At 47.4% G+C, this 23,878-nt stretch overlaps 1 protein-coding gene across 3 annotated transcripts; it reads left to right on the top strand.

The window, feature by feature from the left end:
- The first annotated feature begins 225 nt into the window (after positions 1-225).
- CYBC1 (cytochrome b-245 chaperone 1) lies at positions 226-22,271 on the top strand. Of its 3 annotated transcripts, none has more exons than XM_077458561.1 (7): positions 226-335; positions 5,689-5,787; positions 10,832-10,873; positions 12,461-12,534; positions 15,947-16,043; positions 16,180-16,324; positions 16,501-22,271. In XM_077458561.1, the coding sequence occupies exons 2-7, from the start codon at positions 5,703-5,705 to the stop codon at positions 16,619-16,621; spliced, it is 564 nt and encodes a 187-aa protein (XP_077314687.1). In that variant the 5' UTR covers positions 226-335; positions 5,689-5,702; the 3' UTR covers positions 16,622-22,271. The 3 variants fall into 3 exon arrangements, with proteins under 3 accessions (XP_077314687.1, XP_077314688.1, XP_077314686.1); XM_077458562.1 differs by having other exon boundaries at positions 226-339; positions 16,183-16,324; XM_077458560.1 differs by having other exon boundaries at positions 226-339.
- The last annotated feature ends 1,607 nt before the right edge of the window (positions 22,272-23,878 follow it).

Genomic DNA, 23,878 nt, shown 5'->3' with positions numbered 1-23,878 from the left:
TTAGTAAATCTCCCTCATGGTGGCTCTAAAAATACAACCAAAAAAATCCTCCTTTAGTTAGGAAAAGTTTGGCGCCTCTGTTGGGTTTTTATTGTTGTCTGTGTCCCTCTGTATCTGACTTCTCATTGGCTGGTTACAATGTTTCTTTTTGCACATTGAAAGTTGTTACATTCATTGTTATGGCAGGGTTTTGCAGACAGCGCCACCTGGTGTGGGATTCAGATACTGGAGAGGAGTCATAGGGTGGAGGTGAAGCCAGGGTGTTTCCTCCAATCTCCCAGCATGCCTCTGGCTGTGCAGTGTGAGGCTGGGGAAGTTGCTGGAGGATCAGGCAGGTAGGTGAGTGCTGGAGGTCTGTGTGTGTGTAGGGACTGGGGAGCTATGGGGGGGGGGGCCTGATATCCTGCACCCAGCACTGCCCCAGGGAAGGGGGAGGGGATGATTGCACAGGCCTTTTCTTTTGTTTGCTGCAGCCCCCCCGGCACATCTGGCTGGGGCTCTCCCTGCGTCTCCCATTCTGAGGTCACAATTTTGGTTGTTTCTTTTGGCTTTTGATTTCCTGGATCCAGGACGGTGTTTTGGAAAGGGAAGCCGGGAGGGAAGCCGATTTAAAAAAAAAAAAGCTTTTATTTGCTGGTGAATCTGTGGAATGCCAACCCTGTACGATGCAGGTCACCCCCATCCACGGACCCCCATGTAGTGGTGGCGTACGGGGCCCTAGAAGCACAGGGGGCCTCCGGGGATTGCATGGATACACATGTAGCCATAGCATCTGACCAATCGTTTTGGATTCGATCAGCGGTCTCCAAACTTTCTAAACAAATGTGCTGACCTTAAGACTTTTGGGGGCCAAACTGTGACCTATGGGAGTACTCGCTGTCAGTGAGAGTAAACAATGCCCCATTCTTGGTATCAGTGGGAGTAATGGTGCCCCATCATTGTTATCAGTGGGAGGAATAGTGCCTCATCATTGGTATCAGTGGGAGGAATAGTGTCCCATCATTGGTGTCAGTGGGAGGAATAGTGCCCCATCATTGGTGTCAGTGGGAGGAATAGTGCCCCATCATTGGTATCAGTGGGAGGAATAGTGCCCCATCATTGGTGTCAGTGGGAGGAATAGTGCCCCATCATTGGTGTCAGTGGGAGGAATAGTGCCCCATCATTGGTGTCAGTTGGAGGAATAGTGCCCCATCATTGGTGTCAGTGGGAGGAATAGTGCCCCATCATTGGTATCAGTGGGAGGAATAGTGCCCCATCATTGGTGTCAGTGGAGGAATAGTGCTCCCTCATTGGTATCAGTGGGAGGAATAGTGCCCCATCATTGGTGTCAGTGGGAGGAATAGTGCCCCATCATTGGTATCAGTGGGGGGAATAGTGCCCCATCATTGGTATCAGTGGGAGGAATAGTGCCCCATCATTGGTATCAGTGGGGGGAATAGTGCCCCATCATTGGTATCAGTGGGAGGAAAGGTGCCCCAAGGACTAGGTAAAGGCAAGCAAAGGGTCACATTTGGCAACCTCTGGATTAGATAAATTTGTGTAAATAAAGATTGGGAACATCTATCCTTTGGCGGTTAGATGACAACCCTAAAGGCGTCCATACGCTATACAAATCAGATTGTTCAATCTCCCAACCATAGGCGTCTGGTTGAGTCGATACACATTGAACAGATTGTTTGTTCTCATGTCACGTAATTTTGGGAAATCTAAAAATGATTGTACAAAAAAACAAAACAACTGACTCCGTCCTCTGATATTTCACCAAAGGCCCCCCCAATGGGGCTTCTAAAAAAATTGTAAAGATAATAATTTAAAAAATTGTAAAAAAAAAGGGTCAAATGACTGACGCCCTCCTCTGCCGAGCCGACTGATGCCACCCTGTGCCCTGCAGACTGACACCTCCCTCTGCCCAGTGCCCCATCGACTGACGCCCTCCTCTGCCCTGCCGACTGACGCCTCCCTCTGCCCTGCCGACTGACGCCTCCCTCTGCCCTGCCCAGTGCCCTGATGATTGACTGACACCGCCCAATGCCCCACCGAGTGACACCTCCTTCTGCCCTCCCCGGTACCTCGCCGACTGGCGCCACCCCCTGCCCCGCCGACTGGCGCCACCCCCTGCCCTGCCCAGTGCCCTAACAAATGACTGACACCGCCCAATGCCCCACCGAGTGACACCTCCTTCTGCCCTCCCCGGTACCCCGCCGACTGGCGCCACCCCCTGCCCCGCCGACTGGCGCCACCCCCTGCCCTGCCCAGTGCCCTGACGATTGACTAACGCCGCCCAATGCCCCACCGAGTGACGCCTCCTTCTGCCCTCCCCGGTACCCCGCCGACTGGCGCCACCCCCTGCCCTGCCGACTGACGCCTCCCTCTGCCCTGCCCAGTGCCCTGACGATTGACTGACACCGCCCAATGCCCCACCGAGTGACGCCTCCTTCTGCCCTCCCCGGTAACCCGCCGACTGACGCTACCCCCTGCCCCCCCGACTGACGCCACCCCCTGCCCCCCCGACTGACGCAACCCCCTGCCCCACCAACTGACACATCCCTCCTGCCCTGCCTGCCACCTGGTACCCTACCAACTGACGCTGCCCAGTGCCCTGCCGACTCATGCCTCCCTCTACCCTGCCCTGCCGATTGACACCGCCCAATGCCCCACCGACTGACACCTCCCTCTGCCCTGCCCAGTGCCCTGACGATTGACTGACACCGCCCAATGCCCCCACGACTGACGCCCCCTTCTGCCCTCCCCGGTACCCCGCCGACTGACGCCACCCCTGCCCCGCCGACTGACGCCACCCCCTGCCCCGCCGACTGACGCCACCCCCTGCCCCGCCGACTGACGCCACCCCCTGCCCCGCCGACTGACGCCACCCCCTGCCCCGCCAACTGACGCCACCCCCTGCTCCGCCAACTGACACATCCCTCTGCCCTGCCTGCCACCTGGTGCCCTACCGACTGACGCTGCCCACTGCCCCGCCGACTGATGCCTCCCTATACCCTGCCCTGCCGACTGACGCCGCCCAGTGCCCCGCTGACTGACAACTCCCTCTGCTCTGCACGGTGCCCCACTGACTGAGGCTTCCGGCTGCCCTCCGGTGCCCCACCGACTGAGGCCACCGGACAGGGGTTCTAACCCTTTGCCACTATATATTCACATCTAGGCGTTTTGGGCGTCGTTCTGCTCTAAGCCTCAGCTCTGAAAACGCCCAACAAGACGAATCCCATTCATTTCAATGGCCCCTGTTCACATCTGAGCGTTCTGTCGCCTAAAGCAAAACGCCCGTCGCTCAAAAAAAAAAAAAGTACAGGAGCTTCTTTTTTGGCAGATTACAGATTGGCCGATACAAAAAACGCTGCAAAAAAAAAAAAAAAACGCCTGTAAAATCGCAACGCCGAGTTGTGAATGGGGAGCCTAAGACCTGGCTTGGCGTGCACTGTACAGATCGGAGACCCCGTGACGCGGCCGAGGCTCTGCAAGCGCCAGAAGTTAAAACCTTGTTCAGAAAGAAGTTCTATAATAAGGTGACAACGCTTTGTCCGCGCCGCCCAGCTGTGCTTTTGTGTTGTCAGACTACAAAATAAACCGTCATGTGGTCGTTCTGAGACACAATACACCTGCAGACAGGAAGTGACTGCAACAAAGGAGGACAGGAGGGAAGGAAGTGTGTAATATACAAAACGGCAACGGTTATAAATAGCGCTTCACCAAACTTTATTATCATCTACTTTACATATTAAGGAACTGATGACATCACTGAGGTCATTTATCGGATGAGCGAATATTGTTAGAAGAAAACGGGCTTGCAAAATAAAAAAATAAATGAGTTGCAGGTCCCCCATTAACCACTTCAGACCCGGAAGAATTTACCCCCCCCCCCCCCCCCCCCCCCTCCTGACCAGACCACTTTTTGCGATTCGGCACTGCGTCGCTTTAACTGACAATTGCGCTGTCGTGCGACGTGGCTCCCAAACAAAATTGACGCCCGCCAAACAGAACTTTTTTTGGTGGCAATTGATCGCCTCTGCAGTTTTTACTTTTTGCGCTTTAAACAAAAAAAGAGCGACAATTTAGAAATAAACGCATTATTTTTTTACTTTTTGCTATAATAAATATCCCCCAAAAATATATAAAAATATTTTTTTTTCCCCACAGTTCAGGCCGATACGTATTCTTCTACATATTTTTGGTAAAAAAAAAAATCGCAATAAGCGTTTGGTTTGCGCAAAAGTTATAGCGTCTACAAAATAGGGGATAGTTTTATGGCATTTTTATTCATTTTATAATTATTTTTTTTTTATTACTAATGGCGGCAAAGAACTTTCTTTTGGTGGCAATTGATCGCCTTTGCGGTTTTTATTTTTTGCGCTTTAAACAAAAAAAGAGCGACAATTTAGAAATAAACGCATTATTTTTTTTTACTTTTTGCTATAATCAATATCCCCCAAAAATATATAAAAAAACATTTTTTTCCCACAGGTCAGACCAATACGTATTCTTCTACATATTTTTGGTAAAAAAAATCGCAATAAGCGTTTATTGATTGGTTTGCGCAAAAGTTATAGCGTCTACAAAATAGGGGATAGTTTTATGGCATTTTTATTCATTTTATATTTTTTTTTATTTTTTATTACTCATGGCGGCAATCGGCGATATTATTTTATTTTTTTGTGACCGCGACATTATAGCGGACACATTGGACATTTTTTGACACGTTTTTGGGACCATTGTCATTTATACAGCAATCGGTGCTATACAAATGCTCTGAATCCTGTGTAAATGACACTGGCAGTGAAGGGGGTTAACCACTAGGGGGCAGTGTAGCATTTAAGTGTGTCCTAGGGAGTGTTTCTAACTGTGCTGGGGTGCGTGGCTACATGTGACACACGTCACTGATCTCTGCTCCCAATCACAGGGAGCAGAAAATCAGTGACACTGTCGCTAGTTAGAACGGGGAGTTGCTTGTTTTACATTAGCATCTCCCCGTTCTTCTGCCCCGTGAGGCCATCGCTGGTATCCCACGCGACGATCGAGTTGGCGGGACCCGCGACCCGACTCTCGGAGCTTGCTGTGCGCGCACGCCCGCTGGCCGCCTCTACAGGTACGTGATTCTGCCTGTACGACGTATATTCGGCGCGAGGCGGTCGGCAAGCGGTTGACTTTCTACGCGGCAATGCTCGGACCTTGAAGAAGGGGGCGCACCCCCCCCCCCCGAAAACTTCTCCTGAAAAATTGTACGTTAGTGCAAATAAAAAAAAAAGTATCGCGGACAGTACGCCATTTTCTCTGTCACAATTGCACCAATACGGCTGCAATCGCATCAAGTACCCACCAATGATAATACAAAGACTGGCGCGTGCTCCGGTGATGTCACAGCTTCCCCGTGAACGGATTGGCTGCGTTTTCGTTTTTTGGTATGGCTTCAGCCTCGGCGCCCCGTGCCAGCTGCCACGCCGGTTCCCACAGCAGAACTTCTACTACAATAAAACTTCCTTCTCCTCTTCTTGTTCCTCTTCCTGGTCACCCTTCCTCCTCTCTCTCGGCACCGGTTTACCAGAAAGCCGGATGTGGCGGTTACACAACACTCCGTATTGATTGCCGGAGATAAAAGCCTCCAGAGATAAGGCGGCCCCTCCATGCTGAGTGCCGGGGGGTCCGCTGTCACTCCTTCTTCTCTTTGTCTTCCAGGATATAAGGCAGCCATGTATATGCAGGTGGAGAGCCAGACGGGGACCCGGCTACATCTCAAGAGGAACCCCAGCGTCCGCTCTTGGTCCCTTTTGGTCGGTGAGTTTACCCCCCAATTATTGTAGAGTTTATTTGGCACCCGCGGGGTGCACAGTGGTCTGCAAAACACAGGGAGGCGCTACAAGGCAACACCAGAGAGTGTTCATAAGAGCTTACAATCTGAAAGGAAGGGGCAACTGAAACCAAAGAGAACTGTGAGGGGACGAGAAAGTAGAAATTCAGTATTTACCATATGTAACAAAAGTAAGTACACCCCTCAGTGACATTTGTGTAAATCTTTTCTTCTCTCTTTTCATGTGACAACACTGAAGAAATGACACATAAAATACATTTACGTTTTTTTTTTTGTAATTCTTTTATTTAATGCGGAAGAAATAACAGGCACATGGACAACAATAATAAAACATACAGAATTTCAAACATACAGCTTACAGTATCACTCAGGTGGGATATACATTAGGGCTGAAACAACTAATCGATTAATCGACAACTAATCGATTATGAAATTAATCGATTACTATTTTCATAATCGATTAATCGGCCAGTAACAAAACGGGGTTAAAGTTAATGAGTCTGATGATATTTACCAGATTGACCCTTTAATAGTATATCTCTCCTCTAATAGTATATACATTATATCTCTCCTCTAATGGTATATACACGATATCTCTCCTCTAATGGTTTATACAGTATATCTCCTCTAATAGAATATACAGTATATCTTCAATAGTATATCTCCTCTAATAGTATATTCAGTATATCTCCTCTAATAGTATATACAGTATATCCCCTCTAATAGTATATACAGTATATCCCCTCTAATAGTATATGCAGTATATCTCTCTTCTAATAGTATATACAGTATATCTCTTATAGTATATACAGTATATATCCTCTAATAGTATATACAGTATATCTTCAATAGTATATCTCCTCTAATAGTATATACAGTATATATCCCCTCTAATATATACAGTATATCTCTTCTGTCTGTTATTCTCAGAGTGGATTCGATATTTTGCTCCCTAACCATATAGTTGGTTATTTATATTTACCACTGAATAGAGAGATATTTAAGAATAAATTGCCTTTTTTTAAACTTTACATATTAACTAAATTATACACCACACCTTTTTTTTTTACGGTTATTAACCGATTAATCGATTAATCGAAACAATAATCGGTCAACTAATCGATTATGAAAATAATCGTTAGTTGCAGCCCTAATATACATAGAGACCACCCCCAATACAGGCTTAAACGAAACAAGAAAACATTCCCAGACCGGGGGGCTAGAGTCCCTTCTCCAGACCTCCAACACCAATTAGCAAACCAATCCCACCCAGGTGAGCAGCAATCATCGCATGGCTACATTTACATTTTTGTCTGTAACGTGACAAAATGTGAAAAATTTTCAAGGGGTATGAATACTTTTTCCAGGCACTGTATATTCTATCTTTTTCATATGACAACACTGAAGAAATGACACTTGTCTACAATGTAAAGTAGTGAGTGTACAGCTTGTATAACAGTGTAAATTTCCCGTCCCCTCAAAATAACTCAACACACAGCTATTAATGTCTAAACCGCTGGCAACAAAAGTCAGGACACCCCCCTAAGTGAGAATCTCCAAACTGGGCCCAAAGTGTCAATATTTTGTGTGGCCGCCATTATTTTCCAGCACTGCCTTCACCCTCTTGGGCATGGAGGTCAGCAGAGCTTCACAGGTCACCACTGGAGTCCTCTTCCCCTCCCCCATGATAACATCACGGAGCTGGTGGATGTTGGAGACCTTCCCCTCCTCCACCTTCCGTCTGAGGATGTCCCACAGATGATCAATAGGGTTGAGGTCTGGAGACATGCTTGGCCAGTCCATCACCTTCACCCTCAGCTTCTTTAGCAAGGCAGTGGTGGTGTTGGAGGTGTGTTTGGGGTGGTTATCATGTTGGAATACTGCCCTGCGGTCCAGTCTCTGAAGGGAGGGGATCATGCTCTGCTTCAGTATGTCACAGTACATGTTGGCATTCATGGTCCCCTCAATGATCTGTAGCCCCCCCAGTGCCGGCAGCACTCATGCAGCCCCAGACCATGACACCCCCACCACCATGCCTGACTGTAGACAAGACACACTTGTCTTTGTCCTCCTCACCTGGTTGCCCCCACACACGCCTGACACCATCTGACACCAAATACCTTTATCTTGGTCTCATCAGAGCACAGGACATGGTTCCAGTAATCCATCTCCTTAGTCTGTAGAGGATAGGCATAGGAGATGGCAAGACAGATTGGGGTTTGGAGTTCCAGGGGATGGGAAAGGCTCTGGAGAAGTCCTTGAGGTGACAAGGGAGTTTGAGGATAAGAGAGGCTCTGGAGAAGTCCTGGAGATGAGGGAGCTACAGAACAGGAGGACTTGCAAGGAGTGAAGGTTGATGGAGAAATTAAAAGTTCTGTTGTTGGGTTGAGGCTTGATGGGCTTGAAGATATGAGTTTTCAGGCATCTCCTAAAGGTGGACAGAGCTGGGGATAGCCAGAAGGATTCAGGTAGGGAGTTCTAGAGGATGGGAGAGACTCTGGAGATATCCTGGAGGTGATAAGGGAGTTACAGAACAGACGTTCTTATGATGAGCAAAGGTTGATGGAGAAGTTGAGGCATGATAGACTTCCTTGAAGACATGAGTTTTTATGGGAGATGGGAGAGGCTCTAGAGAAGTCCTGGAGGTGTCATGGGGAGCTACAGAACAGGTCATCTTATGAGAAGCGAAGGTTAATGGAGAAAGTAAAAGTTCTGTTTAGAGGCATGATGGGCTTCCTTGAAAACATGAGTTTTTAAATGTGGACAGAGCTGGGAATAGCCAGACAGATTGGGGTAGGGAATTCCAGAGGATAGGGAGAGAGAGAGGCTGATGACATGGTAGCCAAGTAGCTAGAGAGCAGGAGGTCTTGTAAGAAGCAAAGAGGGTGGTTGTTGAGTTGTGGTGGGATAGGCTTCCTTGAGAAAATGAGTTTTCGGGGATCTCCCAAAGGTGGACAGAGCTGGAGACAGCCAGACAGATTGGAGTTGGGAGTTCCAGGGGATCGGAGAGGTTCTGGGGAAGTCCTGGAGGTGACATGGGAGCTAGAGAGCAGGAGGTCTTGGGAAGGAGAAAATAAGATAGTTGATGAGAAAAACTAAAAGTTCTGTTGGGTTGAGGCGGGATAGGCTTCTCTGAGGAAACGAGCATGGGCAATTTTGAAGCATGACATGTTGGGTATCTATCTACTCGGCAAAGCACCATCTTTCACATTCTACAAAAAATACGGGTTATATATATTGTAATTTTGACATTTATTAACCACTTTCAGACCGGACCATTTTGCTGGTCAAAGACCAGACCACTTTTTCTGATTTGGCACTACGTCGCTTTAACTGACAATTGCGCGGTCGTGCGGCGTGTCTCCCAAACAAAATTGACGTCCTTTTTTCCCCACAAATAGAGCTTTCTTTTGGTGGTATTTGATCACCTCTGCGGTTTTTATTTTTTGCGCTATAAACAAAAATAGAGCGACAATTTTGAAAAAAACGCATTATTTTTAACTTTTTGTTATAATATCCCCCAAAAATATATAAAAAATATTTTTTCCCCTCAGTTTAGGCCGATACGTATTCTTCTACATATTTTTGGTAAAAAAAAATCGCAATAAACGATTATTGATTGGTTTGCGCAAAAGTTATAGCGTTTACAAAATAGGGGATAGTTTTATAGCATTTTTATTAATAATTTTTTTTTTTTTTTACTAGTAATGGCGGCGATCAGCGATTTTTATTGTGACTGCGACATTGTGGGGGACCCATTGGACATTTTTGACACATTTTTGGGACCATTGTCATTTATACAGCAATCACTGCTATATAAATGCAGTGATTCCTGTGTAAATGACACTGGCAGTGAAGGGGTTAACCAGTGGGTGGCAGTGTAGGGGGTTAAGTGTTCCTAGGGGAGTGTTACTAACTGTGGGGGGGTTGGGCTTTCATTTAGTGAACACTGATCTCTGCTCCAATCACATGGAGCAGAGATCAGCGTCACTAGTTGCTAGGCAGAATGGGGAAATGTTGTCTACAACGGCATTTCCTCCATTCAGCCGTCCCGTGAGACGATCGCGGGGATGCCCGCGGCGATCGAGTCCGCGGGTCCCGCGACCGGACTCACGGGGGGGTCCTGACCAGCGCGGGAGCGTGCCGCCAGCAGCGCACTCCCAATGGCAGGGCGGCAAATTTAAAGGGACGTACACGTACGCCCATTTGCCTGCCCGTGCCATTCTGTCGACGTACATCGGCGTGCGCTGGTCGGCCAAGTGGTTAAAGTGTACATAGAATGAGTCCAGAGACGGGGAACAAAAATGGTGAAAGGTGTGGGGATAAAACGTATCAAGAGTGACTTCAGGAACATAATATGTGCGGTCTGGAGGAAAGAAGGGGAAGGGGAGACATGACTGAAACCTTTAAATACATCAAGGGGGTCAATCGGGTTCAGGAAGGTGTTTTTTATTTTTATTTTTTTATTTTTTTTCAATATGAAACCAAAATCAAGAACACGGGGACATGATCTTAAACTAACTGGAGGGACGTTGAAAATAAATTTTAGAAAGTATTACATTACTGAAAGGGTAGTTGATGCTTGGAATAAACTACCGGAAGAGGTAGTGAGACAGTCAACAGTAAATGGCTTCAAACATGCTTGGGATGAACATAAATCTATAGTCTGACAACAAGGTTCACAAAAAACAAAACAAAAAAAAAGCAAAAAAATTAAAATAAAAAAATGTGCAGATTTGATGGACTACTATCACTTTTGTAGGTTTCTGTGGTTCTATGTTGTTTTTTATTTTTATTATTTTCCCCCCCAAAAGATTTCTTTTGAAAAACTGTTGCACAAATATCGTGTCATATAAAAAAAATTGCAACAACCGCCATTTTTTTCTCTAGAGCCTCTGCTATAAAAAATAAAAATATAACATTTGGGGGTTCTAAGTTATTTTCTCGCTAAGAATACTGACTTTTAGGAATCACTATTTGTGTATTGATACATCTGCTTGTCTTTTTTAGCAATCTCTTCGGTGGGGCTGGCCGCTGCGTTTTACAGCACAGGTAAGTTCCCCGTGACTACATATTGTCCCTATCTTAAAGTAGAAGTCCAGCTTTTTAGTTCACTTTAATGCACTATATTTCCAAAAGTATTGGGACGCCTGCCTTTACACACACACACGAACTTTAATGGCCCCTCAGTCTTAGTCTGGAGGGTTGAATATTGAGTTGGCCCTTTGCAGCTATAACAGCTTCACCTCTTCTGGGAAGGCCGTCCACAAGGTTTAGGAGGGTGTCTATGGGAATGTTTGACCATTCTTCCAGAAGAGCATTTGTGAGGTCAGGCACTGATGTTGGACGAGTGGGATTTCACTTGTCCCAACGTCAGGTCACTCAAGTTCCTCCGCCCCAAACTCATTCATCCATATCTTTGTGGACCTTGCTTTATGCATTGGTCCAAACCATTTGGAGGGGGGATTATGGTGTGGGGGGGAGGGGGGATTATGGTGTGGGGGTGTTTTTCAGGGGTTGGACTTGGCTCCTTAGTCCCAGTGAAAGGGAACTCTTGAGTCGTCAGCATACCAAGACATTTTGGACAATTTCATGCTCCCAACTTTGTGGGAAGAGTTTGGGGACGGCCCCTTCCTGTTCCAACATGACTGCTCACCAGTGTACAAAGCAAGACATGGATGAGCCAGTTTGGGGTGGAGAAACTTGACTGCCTGCACAGAGTCCTGACTTCAACCCGATAGAAATACTTTAAGATGACGGCACAGTGGTGTAGTGGTTAGCACTCTCACCTAGCAGTAAGAAGGGTCGCTGGTTCAAATCCCAACCATGACACTACCTGCCTGGAGTTTGCATGTTCTCCCTGTGCCTGTGTGGGTTTCCTCCAGGTACTCCGGTTTCCTCCCACAAACCAAAGACATGCAGGTAGGTTAATTGGTATCTGTCCAAAATTGGCCCCTAGTATATGAATGGGGACCTTGGATTGTGGGTAGGGACCAATGTGAGTGTGTAAAGTACAGGGATAGGGACAGTTGTAGACACTCAGGTTGAACTAGATGGACTGGTGTCTTTATTCAACCTTACTAACTAACTATGAAACTATGAATTAGAACGGAGACTGTGAGCCAGGCCTTCTTGTCCAACATCCAGTGGCTGAACTCACAAATGCTCTTCTGGAAGAACGGTCAGACCTTCCCATAGACACATCTCCTAAACCTTGTGGACGGCCTTCCCAGAAGAGGTGAAGGTGTTATGGCTGCAAAGGGCCAACTCAATATTGACCCCTCCGGACTAAGACTGGGGGGGGGGTCATTAAAATGTATGTGCGTGTAAAGGCAGGCGTCCCAATACTTTTGGTAATATAGTGTAGTTAATTTGGGTCAAGCACTCCTCTTCCCAGGAATGGAATGATTTCTGATTTCTGGGGTTAGCAGTATGAAATTCTGCACCCCTACAGAGGGGGGTGAATCACGACTCGCAGCACCAGTGGCTTCTTCACCTTTAGGATCGGTTATTTTTCATTGGCTCTTTGTGTTTCATTCAAACTCTTTGAACCGTCAATCATAAATGTGTCTCTTTGGTTTGGTGTTTTTGTTTTTCTATTGACTCCTCTTCCTTCTGGTGGCTTCTCTTTTCCTCCAGACTCCTTTGCCTGGAAGCTCTTCTATGTGGCCGGTTGTTTCTTTGTGGCTATCCAGAATTTAGAAGATTGGGAAGTAAGTCCATTTTGCTATCAAAAGTTTGGTTTATGTGAAATTATCGAAAAGTGGATTTCCAGCCCAAAATTTTGTATTTTCTTTACTTTTTAAGTAAAATGACGAAGAGTGCCCGTCCTTTATTGCCATTGATGGTCAGAACATACAAAAAATGAAAAAAATAAAAATTGACAGGCCAAGGATGGGGCACGGTTGCCGCCCACGGAGGCCAAGGATGGGGCGCGGTTGCCGCCCACTGAGGCCAAGGATGGGGCGCGGTTGCCGCCCACTGAGGCCAAGGCTGGGGCGTGGTTGCCGCCCACGGAGGCCAAGGATGGGGTGCGGTTGCCGCCCACGGAGGCCAAGGATGGGGTGCGGTTGCCGCCCACGGAGGCCAAGGATGGGGTGCGGTTGCCGCCCACGGAGGCCAAGGATGGGGTGCGGTTGCCGCCCACGGAGGCCAAGGATGGGGTGCGGTTGCCGCCCACGGAGGCCAAGGATGGGGTGCGGTTGCCGCCCACGGAGGCCAAGGATGGGGTGCGGTTGCCGCCCACGGAGGCCAAGGATGGGGTGCGGTTGCCGCCCACGGAGGCCAAGGATGGGGTGCGGTTGCCGCCCACGGAGGCCAAGGATGGGGTGCGGTTGCCGCCCACGGAGGCCAAGGATGGGGTGCGGTTGCCGCCCACGGAGGCCAAGGATGGGGCGCGGTTGCCGCCCACGGAGGCCAAGGATGGGGCGCGGTTGCCGCCCACGGAGGCCAAGGATGGGGCGCGGTTGCCGCCCACGGAGGCCAAGGATGGGGCGCGGTTGCCGCCCACGGAGGCCAAGGATGGGGCGCGGTTGCCGCCCACGGAGGCCAAGGATGGGGCGCGGTTGCCGCCCACGGAGGCCAAGGATGGGGCGCGGTTGCCGCCCACGGAGGCCAAGGATGGGGCGCGGTTGCCGCCCACGGAGGCCATGGTTGGGGCGCGGTTGCCGCCCACGGAGGCCAAGGATGGGGCGCGGTTGCCGCCCACGGAGGCCAAGGATGGGGCGCGGTTGCCGCCCACGGAGGCCAAGGATGGGGCGCGGTTGCCGCCCACGGAGGCCAAGGATGGGGCGCGGTTGCTTCCCATTGAGGCCATGGATGGGGCATTAGTCCTCTAACATTAAAGATAGGGCATTGTTTACTCCTGCTGGATGCCAGAACATCTTATACTCCTACTGGCCACAGTCCGGCCCCCCTGGAGTCTAAAGCACAGTGAACTGGCCCCTTTGTTTAGAAGTTTGGAGACCCCCCTGCTTTAGTGAAACAAAAAATAAATTTGCTGCCATTCTATTAAGACCCAACATTTCAAACGAGAGACCCCTTTCTCATGGTAGTAAAAGTTTTACTACATTGAGAAATTGGCCTTTTACGTTCAGTAAACTTGACTTTTTATTTTCCTGGATGTGGCGATTTGTCTTCTTTACTTGGAATTGCAAAGAAACTTTTAGATGACTTCAAATTTGCTTTTAAAGTACAATTTTTTTATTTTATTTTTTTTATCTTTGAACTTGCATCATGATTCTGACTTTAACCACATGACACCCCCACCACCATGCCTGACTGTAGACAAGACACACTTGTCTTTGTCCTCCTCACCTGGTTGCCCCCACACACGCCTGACACCATCTGACACCAAATACCTTTATCTTGGTCTCATCAGAGCACAGGACATGGTTCCAGTAATCCATCTCCTTAGTCTGCTTGTCTTCAGCAAACTGTTTGTGGTCTTTCTTGTGCATCATCTTTAGAAGAGGCTTCCTTCTGGGATGACAGCCATGCAGACCAATTTGATGCAGTGTGCGGCGTATGGTCTGAGCACTGACAGGCTGACCCCCCACCCCTACAACCTCTGCAGCAATGCTGGCAGCACTCATACGTCTATTTCTCAAAGACAACCTCTGGATATGACGCTGAGCACGTGACCTCAACTTCTTTGGTGGACCATGGCGAGGCCTGTTCTGAGGGGAACCTGTCCTGTTATACCGCTGTATGGTCTTGGCCACCGTTCTGCAGCTCAGTCTCAGGGTCTTGGCAATCTTCTTATAGCCTAGGCCAGTGATGGCGAACCTTGGCACCCCAGATGTTTTGGAACTACATTTCCCATGATGCTCATGCACTCTGCAGTGTAGTGGAGCATCATGGGAAATGTAGTTTCAAAACATCTGGAGTGCCAAGGTTCACCATCACTGGCCTAGGCCATCTATGTAGAGCAACAATTCTTTTTTTCAGATCCTCAGAGAGTTCTTTGCCATGAGGTGCCATTTTGTACTTCCAGTGACCAGTATGAGAGAGTGAGAGCGATAACACCAAATTGAACACACCTGCTCCCCATTCACACCTGAGACCTTGTAACACTAACGAGTCACATGACTCCGGGGGGAGGGGAAAATGGCTAATTGGGCCCCAATTTGGACATTTTCACTTAGGGGTGTACTGACTTTTGTTGCCAGCGGTTTAGACATTAAATGGCTGTGTGTTGAGTTATTTTGAGGGGACAGGAAATTTACACTGTTATACAAGCTGTACACTCACTACTTTACATTGTAGACAAGTGTCATTTCTTCAGTGTTGTCACATGAAAAGATACAATGCCTTAAAAAGTATTCACACCCCTTTGAAATTTTCCACATTTTTGTGATGTTACAACCAAAAACATAAATGTATTTTATTGGGATTTTATTTGATGGACCAACACAAAGTGGCACATATATATGTGAACATGAACATTTTTCATATTATATCTAATTTCCTAAAAATTATTATATATATATATATAAATTTTTTTTTTTAGGAAAATTATATATAATATGAAAAATTATATAAAAAAAAAAAAAAAAAAAAAAAAATATATATATATATATATAAAATGAAAAATTATATAATTTTTCATATTATATCTAATTTTCCTAAAAAAAAATATATATATATAATTTATTTTTTATTATTATTATATATTATATCTAATTTCCTAAAAATTTATATATATATATATATATATATAATAATTTTTAGGAAATTAGATATAATATATAATAATAATAATAAAAAATAAATTATATATATATATATATATATATATATATTATTATTTTTTTTTTTTTTAAGGAAAATTATAATATGAAAAATGTTCGTTCATTCATATATATATATATATATATGTGTGTGTGTATATGTATGTAGTGTGTGTGTGTGTGTGTGTGTGTGTATATATATATATATATATAATTACACAAATGATACAAATAAATATGTGAAAAGTGTGTATGTGGGGGGGTCTGGGATCTGTATTCAGCCCCCTTTTACTCTGATGATGGTTTTCAAATTTTTTTTTTTTGTACTTTTTAATTCCAGCTGGGCTCTCTCATTTAGTCTTTTTTTTTTTTCCCCCCTCCTTTTATTTTAAAGGAAGCCATATTTGACAAGCGGGAAAAGAAGGCCTTCCTAAAATCATTCAGCTTGTACAAGAAATTGCTGACGATGTGCCAAGGAGGCCAGGAACAAGGTAGGTGGGGTGTCGGATTTGCATTCCGGAGCGGGTGAAATTTTGGGGTGGCGGATGGATTGTATTTTTGTGAATTGTCTCTCGTAATGAACTGCCTTTGGAAGGTAAAAGCCCGCCGTTCTTTCTTTTTTTGCAGCAGTGGTGCTCCTCAGTGAGATAAGGGACATCAGCGTCCAAGAGGAGAAAGTGAAATACTTCGGGAAGGGCTACCTCCTCGTCTTACGTCTTCTGACGGGAATATCCCACCCGCTTACCCAGAGCGCAGTGCTGGGAGGACGTAGGTATGTAAGAACCCTGAGGGTCAATTCATAAAGTTTGTTATTTTCAGCTCAATCTAAAAATAAGGGTCCTTCTCCCTCCTTGTGTGAAAGCTTTGTGAATTGTTTTCTATGGCTCTGAACTCTGCCATTGCGCAAGGTCGCGTTGCCTATTTTATATCTAAGTCTTTCTTCTGTAGCGATGTGGAAGCCGTGGCCAAACTCCTGACCAACTTCCTGGAACTAGACGTGGCGGGATTCCACTCCAGGATAGAAGAGGAGAGCAGCGACAGCGAGGAGGCCTTGGACAAGGACGACTAATGAGTCCCTTTTACACGAAAGTGCGGCACGTGAGCTGTTCGCCCGTCTAAGATCATTTCCATGGCAGCAATGATGTACACCTTCCAATACAGATAACCCTTCCGCCTGGTGACATCACAGCTCATGAATGCTTTTGCAGTGACCACATCATTAAACACCACGATCCATCAAGCTAGTCAACTCCCCCCCCCCCCCCAAATTATCCTTGCACTATTTTTTTTATTGCTTTATTTCCTGTAGCTTTGATGGACGTGCCTTCATTCTCTTGATTCCAAATATTTTTAGAAGATATATACCAAATTGACATGTGGATCAGTGTTACATCCTATGGAACTTGGAAGAATACTCCAAAGTCTGGTTCTGTGGAGCTATACTATGGGGGGGCAACTAAGTATCTTCCACCAGAGCTCACTGGCAATGGATATTCCATGGTTGATTTCTCGGTTCTTCATGTGACGCCGTCTAGGTGTATAACATTAGCTGCGTGCTTGAGGCCTTGGCTTTGCTTACCAATATAACAAAAAAACATATTACATCTGATAAGAAGTTAGTGAAATATTCCAACAATTTTTTATTTATTTTTTTGCCTTGACCGGTATATCAGAGCATGATGTCCAAGGCTGGGCTCCAGACCTTTGATGTTTTACTGTCTGCGGTACTAAAAAATTTACTTTGTTATGAATTGCAGTTCTCTTACTACTGTAGAGGTGTAAAGGGTTAGTATAGACCAGTGATGGTGAACCTTGGTACCCCCAGAGGTTTTGGAACTACACTTCCCGTGATGCTCGACCACCCTTCCCGTGATGCTCGACCACCCTTCCCGTGATGCTCGACCACCCTTCCCGTGATGCTCGACCACCCTTCCCGTGATGCTCGACCACCCTTCCCGTGATGCTCGACCACCCTTCCCGTGATGCTCGACCTACACTTCCCGTGATGCTCGACCACCCTTCCCGTGATGCTCAACCTACACTTCCTGTGATGCTCGACCACCCTTCCCGTGATGCTCGACCACCCTTCCCGTGATGCTCAACCTACACTTCCCGTGATGCTCGACCACCCTTCCCGTGATGCTCGACCACCCTTCCCGTGATGCTCGACCACCCTTCCCGTGATGCTCAACCTACACTTCCCGTGATGCTCAACCTACACTTCCCGTGATGCTCAACCTACACTTCCCGTGATGCTCAACCTACACTTCCCGTGATGCTCAACCTACACTTCCCGTGATGCTCAACCTACACTTCCCGTGATGCTCAACCTACACTTCCCGTGACTACCCTTCCCGTGATGCTCAACCACCCTTCCCGTGATGCTCAACCACCCTTCCCGTGATGCTCAACCACCCTTCCCGTGATGCTCAACCACCCTTCCCGTGATGCTCAACCATCCTTCCTGTGACCACCCTTCCCGTGACCACCCTTCCCGTGATGCTCACCTACACTTCCTGTGATGCTCACCTACACTTCCTGTGATGCTCACCTACACTTCCCGTGATGCTCACCTACACTTCCCGTGACCACCCTTCCCGTGATGCTCGACCACCCTTCCCGTGATGCTCGACCACCCTTCCCGTGATGCTCGACCACCCTTCCCGTGATGCTCGACCACCCTTCCCGTGATGCTCGACCACCCTTCCCGTGATGCTCGACCACCCTTCCCGTGATGCTCATGCAGTGTAGGTGAGCATCACGGGAAATGTAGTTCCAAAACATCTGGGGGTGCCAAGGTTCGCCATCATCGGTATAGACCAATAAGCGTGAAATCTAACACATGGGAGAGCTGGCCTTGTTCGCTTCGCTTTCTGGTTGGCAACGGCATATACAGTATAGCCTCATGATAGGACCTTCAATTTTTTTTTCTTTATTTCAGATCATATTGCTGTAAGAACACAAAGCCTATTGCCTTTTTAAAATGTATTTATTTGTTTTAACTACAGTATATTATGAGCTTTTTATAATGGTACCTTTATGGTGAACTGAATCCTAAAGTATTGATAGTCCAGAAATCCTTTGGGGGACTTGTTAGAGCCACTGTTATCCATTCCAGTGGAGGCTCAGCTTCAGCATGTGGCCAAAACTTTTTGGACACTTGCCCATACACCATATGACCAAATGTATGTAGCCTCCCCCCTTTTAAATGATGGCTGCTAAATGCTATAGCACGGTGATGGAGAACCTTGGCACCCCAAATGTTTTGGAACTACATTTCCCATGATGCTCCATTACGCTGCAGAGTGGATGAGCATCGTGGGAAATGTAGTTCAAAAACATCTGGGGGTGCCGAGGTTCTCCATCACTGCTATAGCATATTAAGACATTGTAGACCAATTGCGCTCTTCCACCCATGTGGTCAGAGTTTGAAGACCTTTTTTCCATCATGATTCTGACTTTAACCACATTACTGTACCCTAGGGTTGCCACCTCATCCATTTAAACCCAAAACGCATATGAATTACACAGGTTCTTAGACTAATTTAGTGCAGATAAGGCACCAAGTGAGTTTAATGTGTTACACATTTGTCACCGTGTGATGAGTAGGGTGTAGGTCCTCGGGCCTACCTTTTGAAAGTCTTGGGATGGGGGGGTGGACATAGGCCTTTTGGCTTAGTTCACCCTCTCTCATGAGGCCTCCCTTCGGGGGAGCCCCACCGAGTACTTGGGTGGGTCTGTTTCGGCCCTCCAGAGAAAGGGGTCCGTCTGGTTTTCTGCTAGACAGACCTAGTGAAGTACCTCAGTCCCCGTCAGGAGCCTAACGCCCCAGGGGGACCAGGGTAAGGTCCCCCCCTAGTGGAACCGTTGCACGTTTGGTGTCACTCTTTATGTGTGTGCACTTTTTTTGCCACCAGGTGGAGTTTTGGGTGTGTTTCACATGCCACAGGCTTTTAAAAAACAAAACAAAAAAAAACAAGTGAGTTTAATTACCACCTTAATCAGACACAGAACCCGTGTAATTTAATATGTGTTCGGTTTTAGAGGGATGAGGTGGCAACTCTACTGTACCCCTGTGTACAAAGCCGGCTCCATACAGACATGGTTTGTCCAGCTTGGTGTGGAGGAACTCGGAACAGAGCCATGACCTCCCTACTGCACTAACTGATTAGCATCTTGTGCTGCTTCTCCCTCTACTAGTCTGAACTTTGCTGCAACGGGGACCACTGCCAGTGAGTAAAAACTGGTCAAATTCAGGCATTTAGACTAAAAAAATCTGGCAACACCATGGTGTGCTATTCTCATAAACCTCTTCTTTATTCCGAGTCCTGTACGCAGAAAGTGTTGACGGGTTTCGGCCCTGGTGGGCTTTAGTCAACACTTTTCTGGGTATAGGATTTTGTTTTAAAAAATTCCTGATGCATTTATAATAAAGAAGAGTTTGAGCATAGGACACCGTGTTGCTGGCTTTTTCATCTAGGTGCTTTTCTACAGCAGTGTTTCTCAACTCCAGTCCTCAAGGCGCCCCCAACAGGTCATGTTTTCGGGCTTTGCGCTATTTTGCACAGGTGATTTGATCCGTTTCACTGCCTTAAAGGGGTTGGAAACCCTTCGAGGTTTGCAGTCTATGCATTAAGGTGAAAAACCTTCTGTGGTGCTGCAGCCACCCCCGTTTTACTTACCTCACCCCGATCTTTCTCCGGAACTAGCTGGTGTCTCGTGTCCTGATTGGATAGATTGGTAGCAGCGCAGCCATTGGCTCCCGCTGCTGCCAATCAAATCCAATGACGTGGGGGGGCGGGGTGCGGCTATGGACGCTGAAAGCTGGACTCGGAAGTGTGCCCACAAGGGAGAGCGCTTCTCCTAGGGGGTTATCTGATGTGGGGAGGAGCCGCCGAGGGACCCCAGAAGACGGTGTTTGGGGTCACTCTGTGCAAAACGAGCTGCACAGTGGAGGTAAGTATGATGTTTGTTATTTAAAAACAAACCCTTACAATCGCTTTAAGCCCGCTACACACGGTACGATTATTGGACAATCGAGCGTCTGATTTTTGTCTTCAGGGCGTGTCGGGATCTTGTCTTGCATACTAATGGCCACAAACACGAACGTAGCGAGGTACTACGAGGAATTTCAGCTCTTGAGCGCCACCCTTTGGGCACCTTCTGCTAATTTCGTGTTTGTTGAGCATTGATTCCGAGCATGTCTGTTTGTACGGTTCAATTTTGTGTGACGGACTTGTGTACTGACCAATCGAAAATCTGACGCCAAGCTGCTGTCCGCCAAAAATTTACTAGCCTGTCGTCCAACATTTGTTGGCCGAAAATTGAACAACAGTTGTCAAAAAGAGCGAACTAACGGTCAGATTTTAGGACAACAGACAATCCTCTGCCAACAATCGTACCGTGTGTACGAGGCTTATAGTATCTGAGTGAAATCTGAAAACATGACCTGTTGGGGGCGCCTTGTGGACTGGAGTTGAGAAACACTGATCGACAGCAGCGGTCTATTCCTGTTGCTGACACCAACAATGGGGCATTAATTCTCTGACCCCCCCCCCCCCCCCAAGCCATTTGGGTCTTGGGACCTGCTTCCTGATTGGCCGAGAGGAGAATCAGGAAGACAATAGGGAATATTAATTTGCTATTGTCACACAACTGGGTGGGCTTGGGGCGCAGTGCTCTGCACCCCGAGCCCACCTTTTTTTTTTTTTCTTTTTTTTTTAAGCCAACTAGAGCCTCTGGCTCTAATCATGTGCTTAAAAAAAAAACCTTATCGGAATCCATGGGTTTAGCACCCTATGTGTAGATAAGGGGCCTGGGTGCAGGGATTGGGGGGCGCGACGCCCCCGTGTCCCTTTTTATAGACGGGGCCACCACTGGTTGAATGATAGAACTGACCCACGTATGGCTGGCTGTACTCTGCCTTCTCAATGTTGGCACCACGTTGTTGGCTGGGATTGATAAAAAGAAGAAAAGAAAAACAGAAACTCTAAAACAGGAGATCCGTGACTTGGCGTGTATGAAAATCACGTTTAATCCAATATGGTACTCGTTTTGCTTGTTACAAAAATGCGCAGGTTCTGCTGGAGAGTATTAGTTGTAGGAATTTTTTTTTGTTATGTATAATTTATGCTTAAAGGGTATGTGTAGTTTAAGGCAAAGTGTGCTTGTTCTTTTTGCCCCTTCCGCTGACCTAAAGACCCCCCCCCCCCCCCCCCCCTCTACGATGCCATTAAAGTTCATGTGTAAAGGCAGGCGTCCCAATACTTTTGGTAATCTAGTGTATGTGCACCATTCATGTGACTGCTTGCAAGAACATGCAGTTGTGGTGTGGGACTTTCTCGCAGCCTATCAAACACCCTCTGAAAAGTGTTCCAATATGGACTGCTTTTCACAGGGTGACTCTGGTATGAATGAGCACATAGACTTCTATGGGGCCAGAGATGATGGGAGACGTCCATAGACATGGCCGGGACAGGCGTCCAGTGCTGGATGTAAACAGCGGCACCACGACCAACAGATCCAGGTCCCTGTGAGGGGGAGGGGGGTTCATTTAGATCAGGGCAAGAAGGATAAATGCACTTTGTTTTGGCGTCACCTTATTCTTTAATAACAAGTCATCATTTTGTATTACTTGAAACTATGCAGCCAGTGTGTGCAATTCAATATTATGTTTTTATACAGCAAATAAAGTATTAAAAGATGATGATCCTGATAAACCGCAAGCGACTTTTATTTGGGATCTCGGGGGGGGGGGTTGTGTTCTAACCTATTAGTGTTACTAAACCCCGGACCCTGCATTCACTAGATCATCTCTCCCCAGGACTCTGCACTCACTATATCTGCTCCCCCCAGGAGCCTGCATTCACTATATATGATCTCCCCAGGACTCTGCACTCACTATATCTGCTCCCCCTAGGAGCCTGCACTCACTATATCTGCTCTCCCCAGGAGCCTGCACTCACTATATCTGCTCTCCCCAGGACTCTGCATTCACTATATCTGATCTCCCCAGGACTCTGCATTCACTATATCTGATCTCCCCAGGAGCCTGCATTCACTATATCTGATCTCCCCAGGAGCCTGCACTCACTATATCTGATCTCCCCAGGAGCCTGCACTCACTATATCTGATCTCCCCAGGACTCTGCACTCACTATATCTGATCTCCCCAGGAGCCTGCAGTCACTATATCTGATCTCCCCAGGAGCCTGCAGTCACTATATCTGATCTCCCCTGGAGCCTGCACTCACTATATCTGATCTCCCCAGGAGCCTGCACTCACTATATCTGCTCCCCCCAGGAGCCTGCACTCACTATATCTGATCTCCCCAGGAGCCTGCACTCACTATATCTGATCTCCCCAGGAGCCTGCATTCACTATATCTGATCTCCCCAGGAGCCTGCATTCACTATATCTGATCTCCACAGGAGCCTGCATTCACTATATCTGCTCCCCCCAGGAGCCTGCACTCACTATATCTGATCTCCCCGGGAGCCTGCACTCACTATATCTGCTCCCCCCGGGAGCCTGCACTCACTATATCTGCTCCCCCCAGGAGCCTGCACTCACTATATCTGATCCCCCCAGGAGCCTGCACTCCCTATATCTGATCTCCCCGGGAGCCTGCACTCCCTATATCTGATCTCCCCGGGAGCCTGCACTCCCTATATCTGCTCTCCCCAGGACCCTGCATTCACTATATCTGATCCCCCCAGGAGCCTGCATTCACTATATCTGCCCTCCACAGGAACCTGCACTCACTATATCTGCTCTCCCCAGGAGCCTGCACTCACTATATCTGCTCTCCCCAGGAGCCTGCACTCACTATATCTGCTCTCCCCAGGAGCCTGCACTCACTATATCTGATCTCCCCAGGAGCCTGCATTCACTATATCTGATCTCCCCAGGACTCTGCATTCACTATATCTGGTCTCCCCAGGAGCCTGCACTCACTATATCTGCTCTCCCCAGGAGCCTGCATTCACTATATCTGCTCTCCCCAGGAGCCTGCATTCACTATATCTGATCTCCCCAGGAGCCTGCATTCACTATATCTGCTCTCCCCAGGAGCCTGCATTCACTATATCTGATCTCCCCAGGAGCCTGCATTCACTATATCTGCTCTCCCCAGGAGCCTGCATTCACTATATCTGATCTCCCCAGGAGCCTGCATTCACTATATCTGCTCTCCCCAGGAGCCTGCATTCACTATATCTGATCTCCCCAGGAGCCTGCATTCACTATATCTGCTCTCCCCAGGAGCCTGCATTCACTATATCTGCTCTCCCCAGGAGCCTGCACTCACTATATCTGCTCTCCCCA

The sequence above is a fragment of the Lithobates pipiens genome, unplaced genomic scaffold (genome assembly GCF_037356315.1).
Source record: "Lithobates pipiens isolate NorthernLeopardFrog02 unplaced genomic scaffold, aLitPip1_a1.2 Scaffold_28, whole genome shotgun sequence".
Lineage (NCBI taxonomy): Eukaryota > Metazoa > Chordata > Amphibia > Anura > Ranidae > Lithobates > Lithobates pipiens.
Note: the sequence above shows the minus strand (reverse complement) of the source record. Positions and strands in the feature narration are given on the sequence as shown.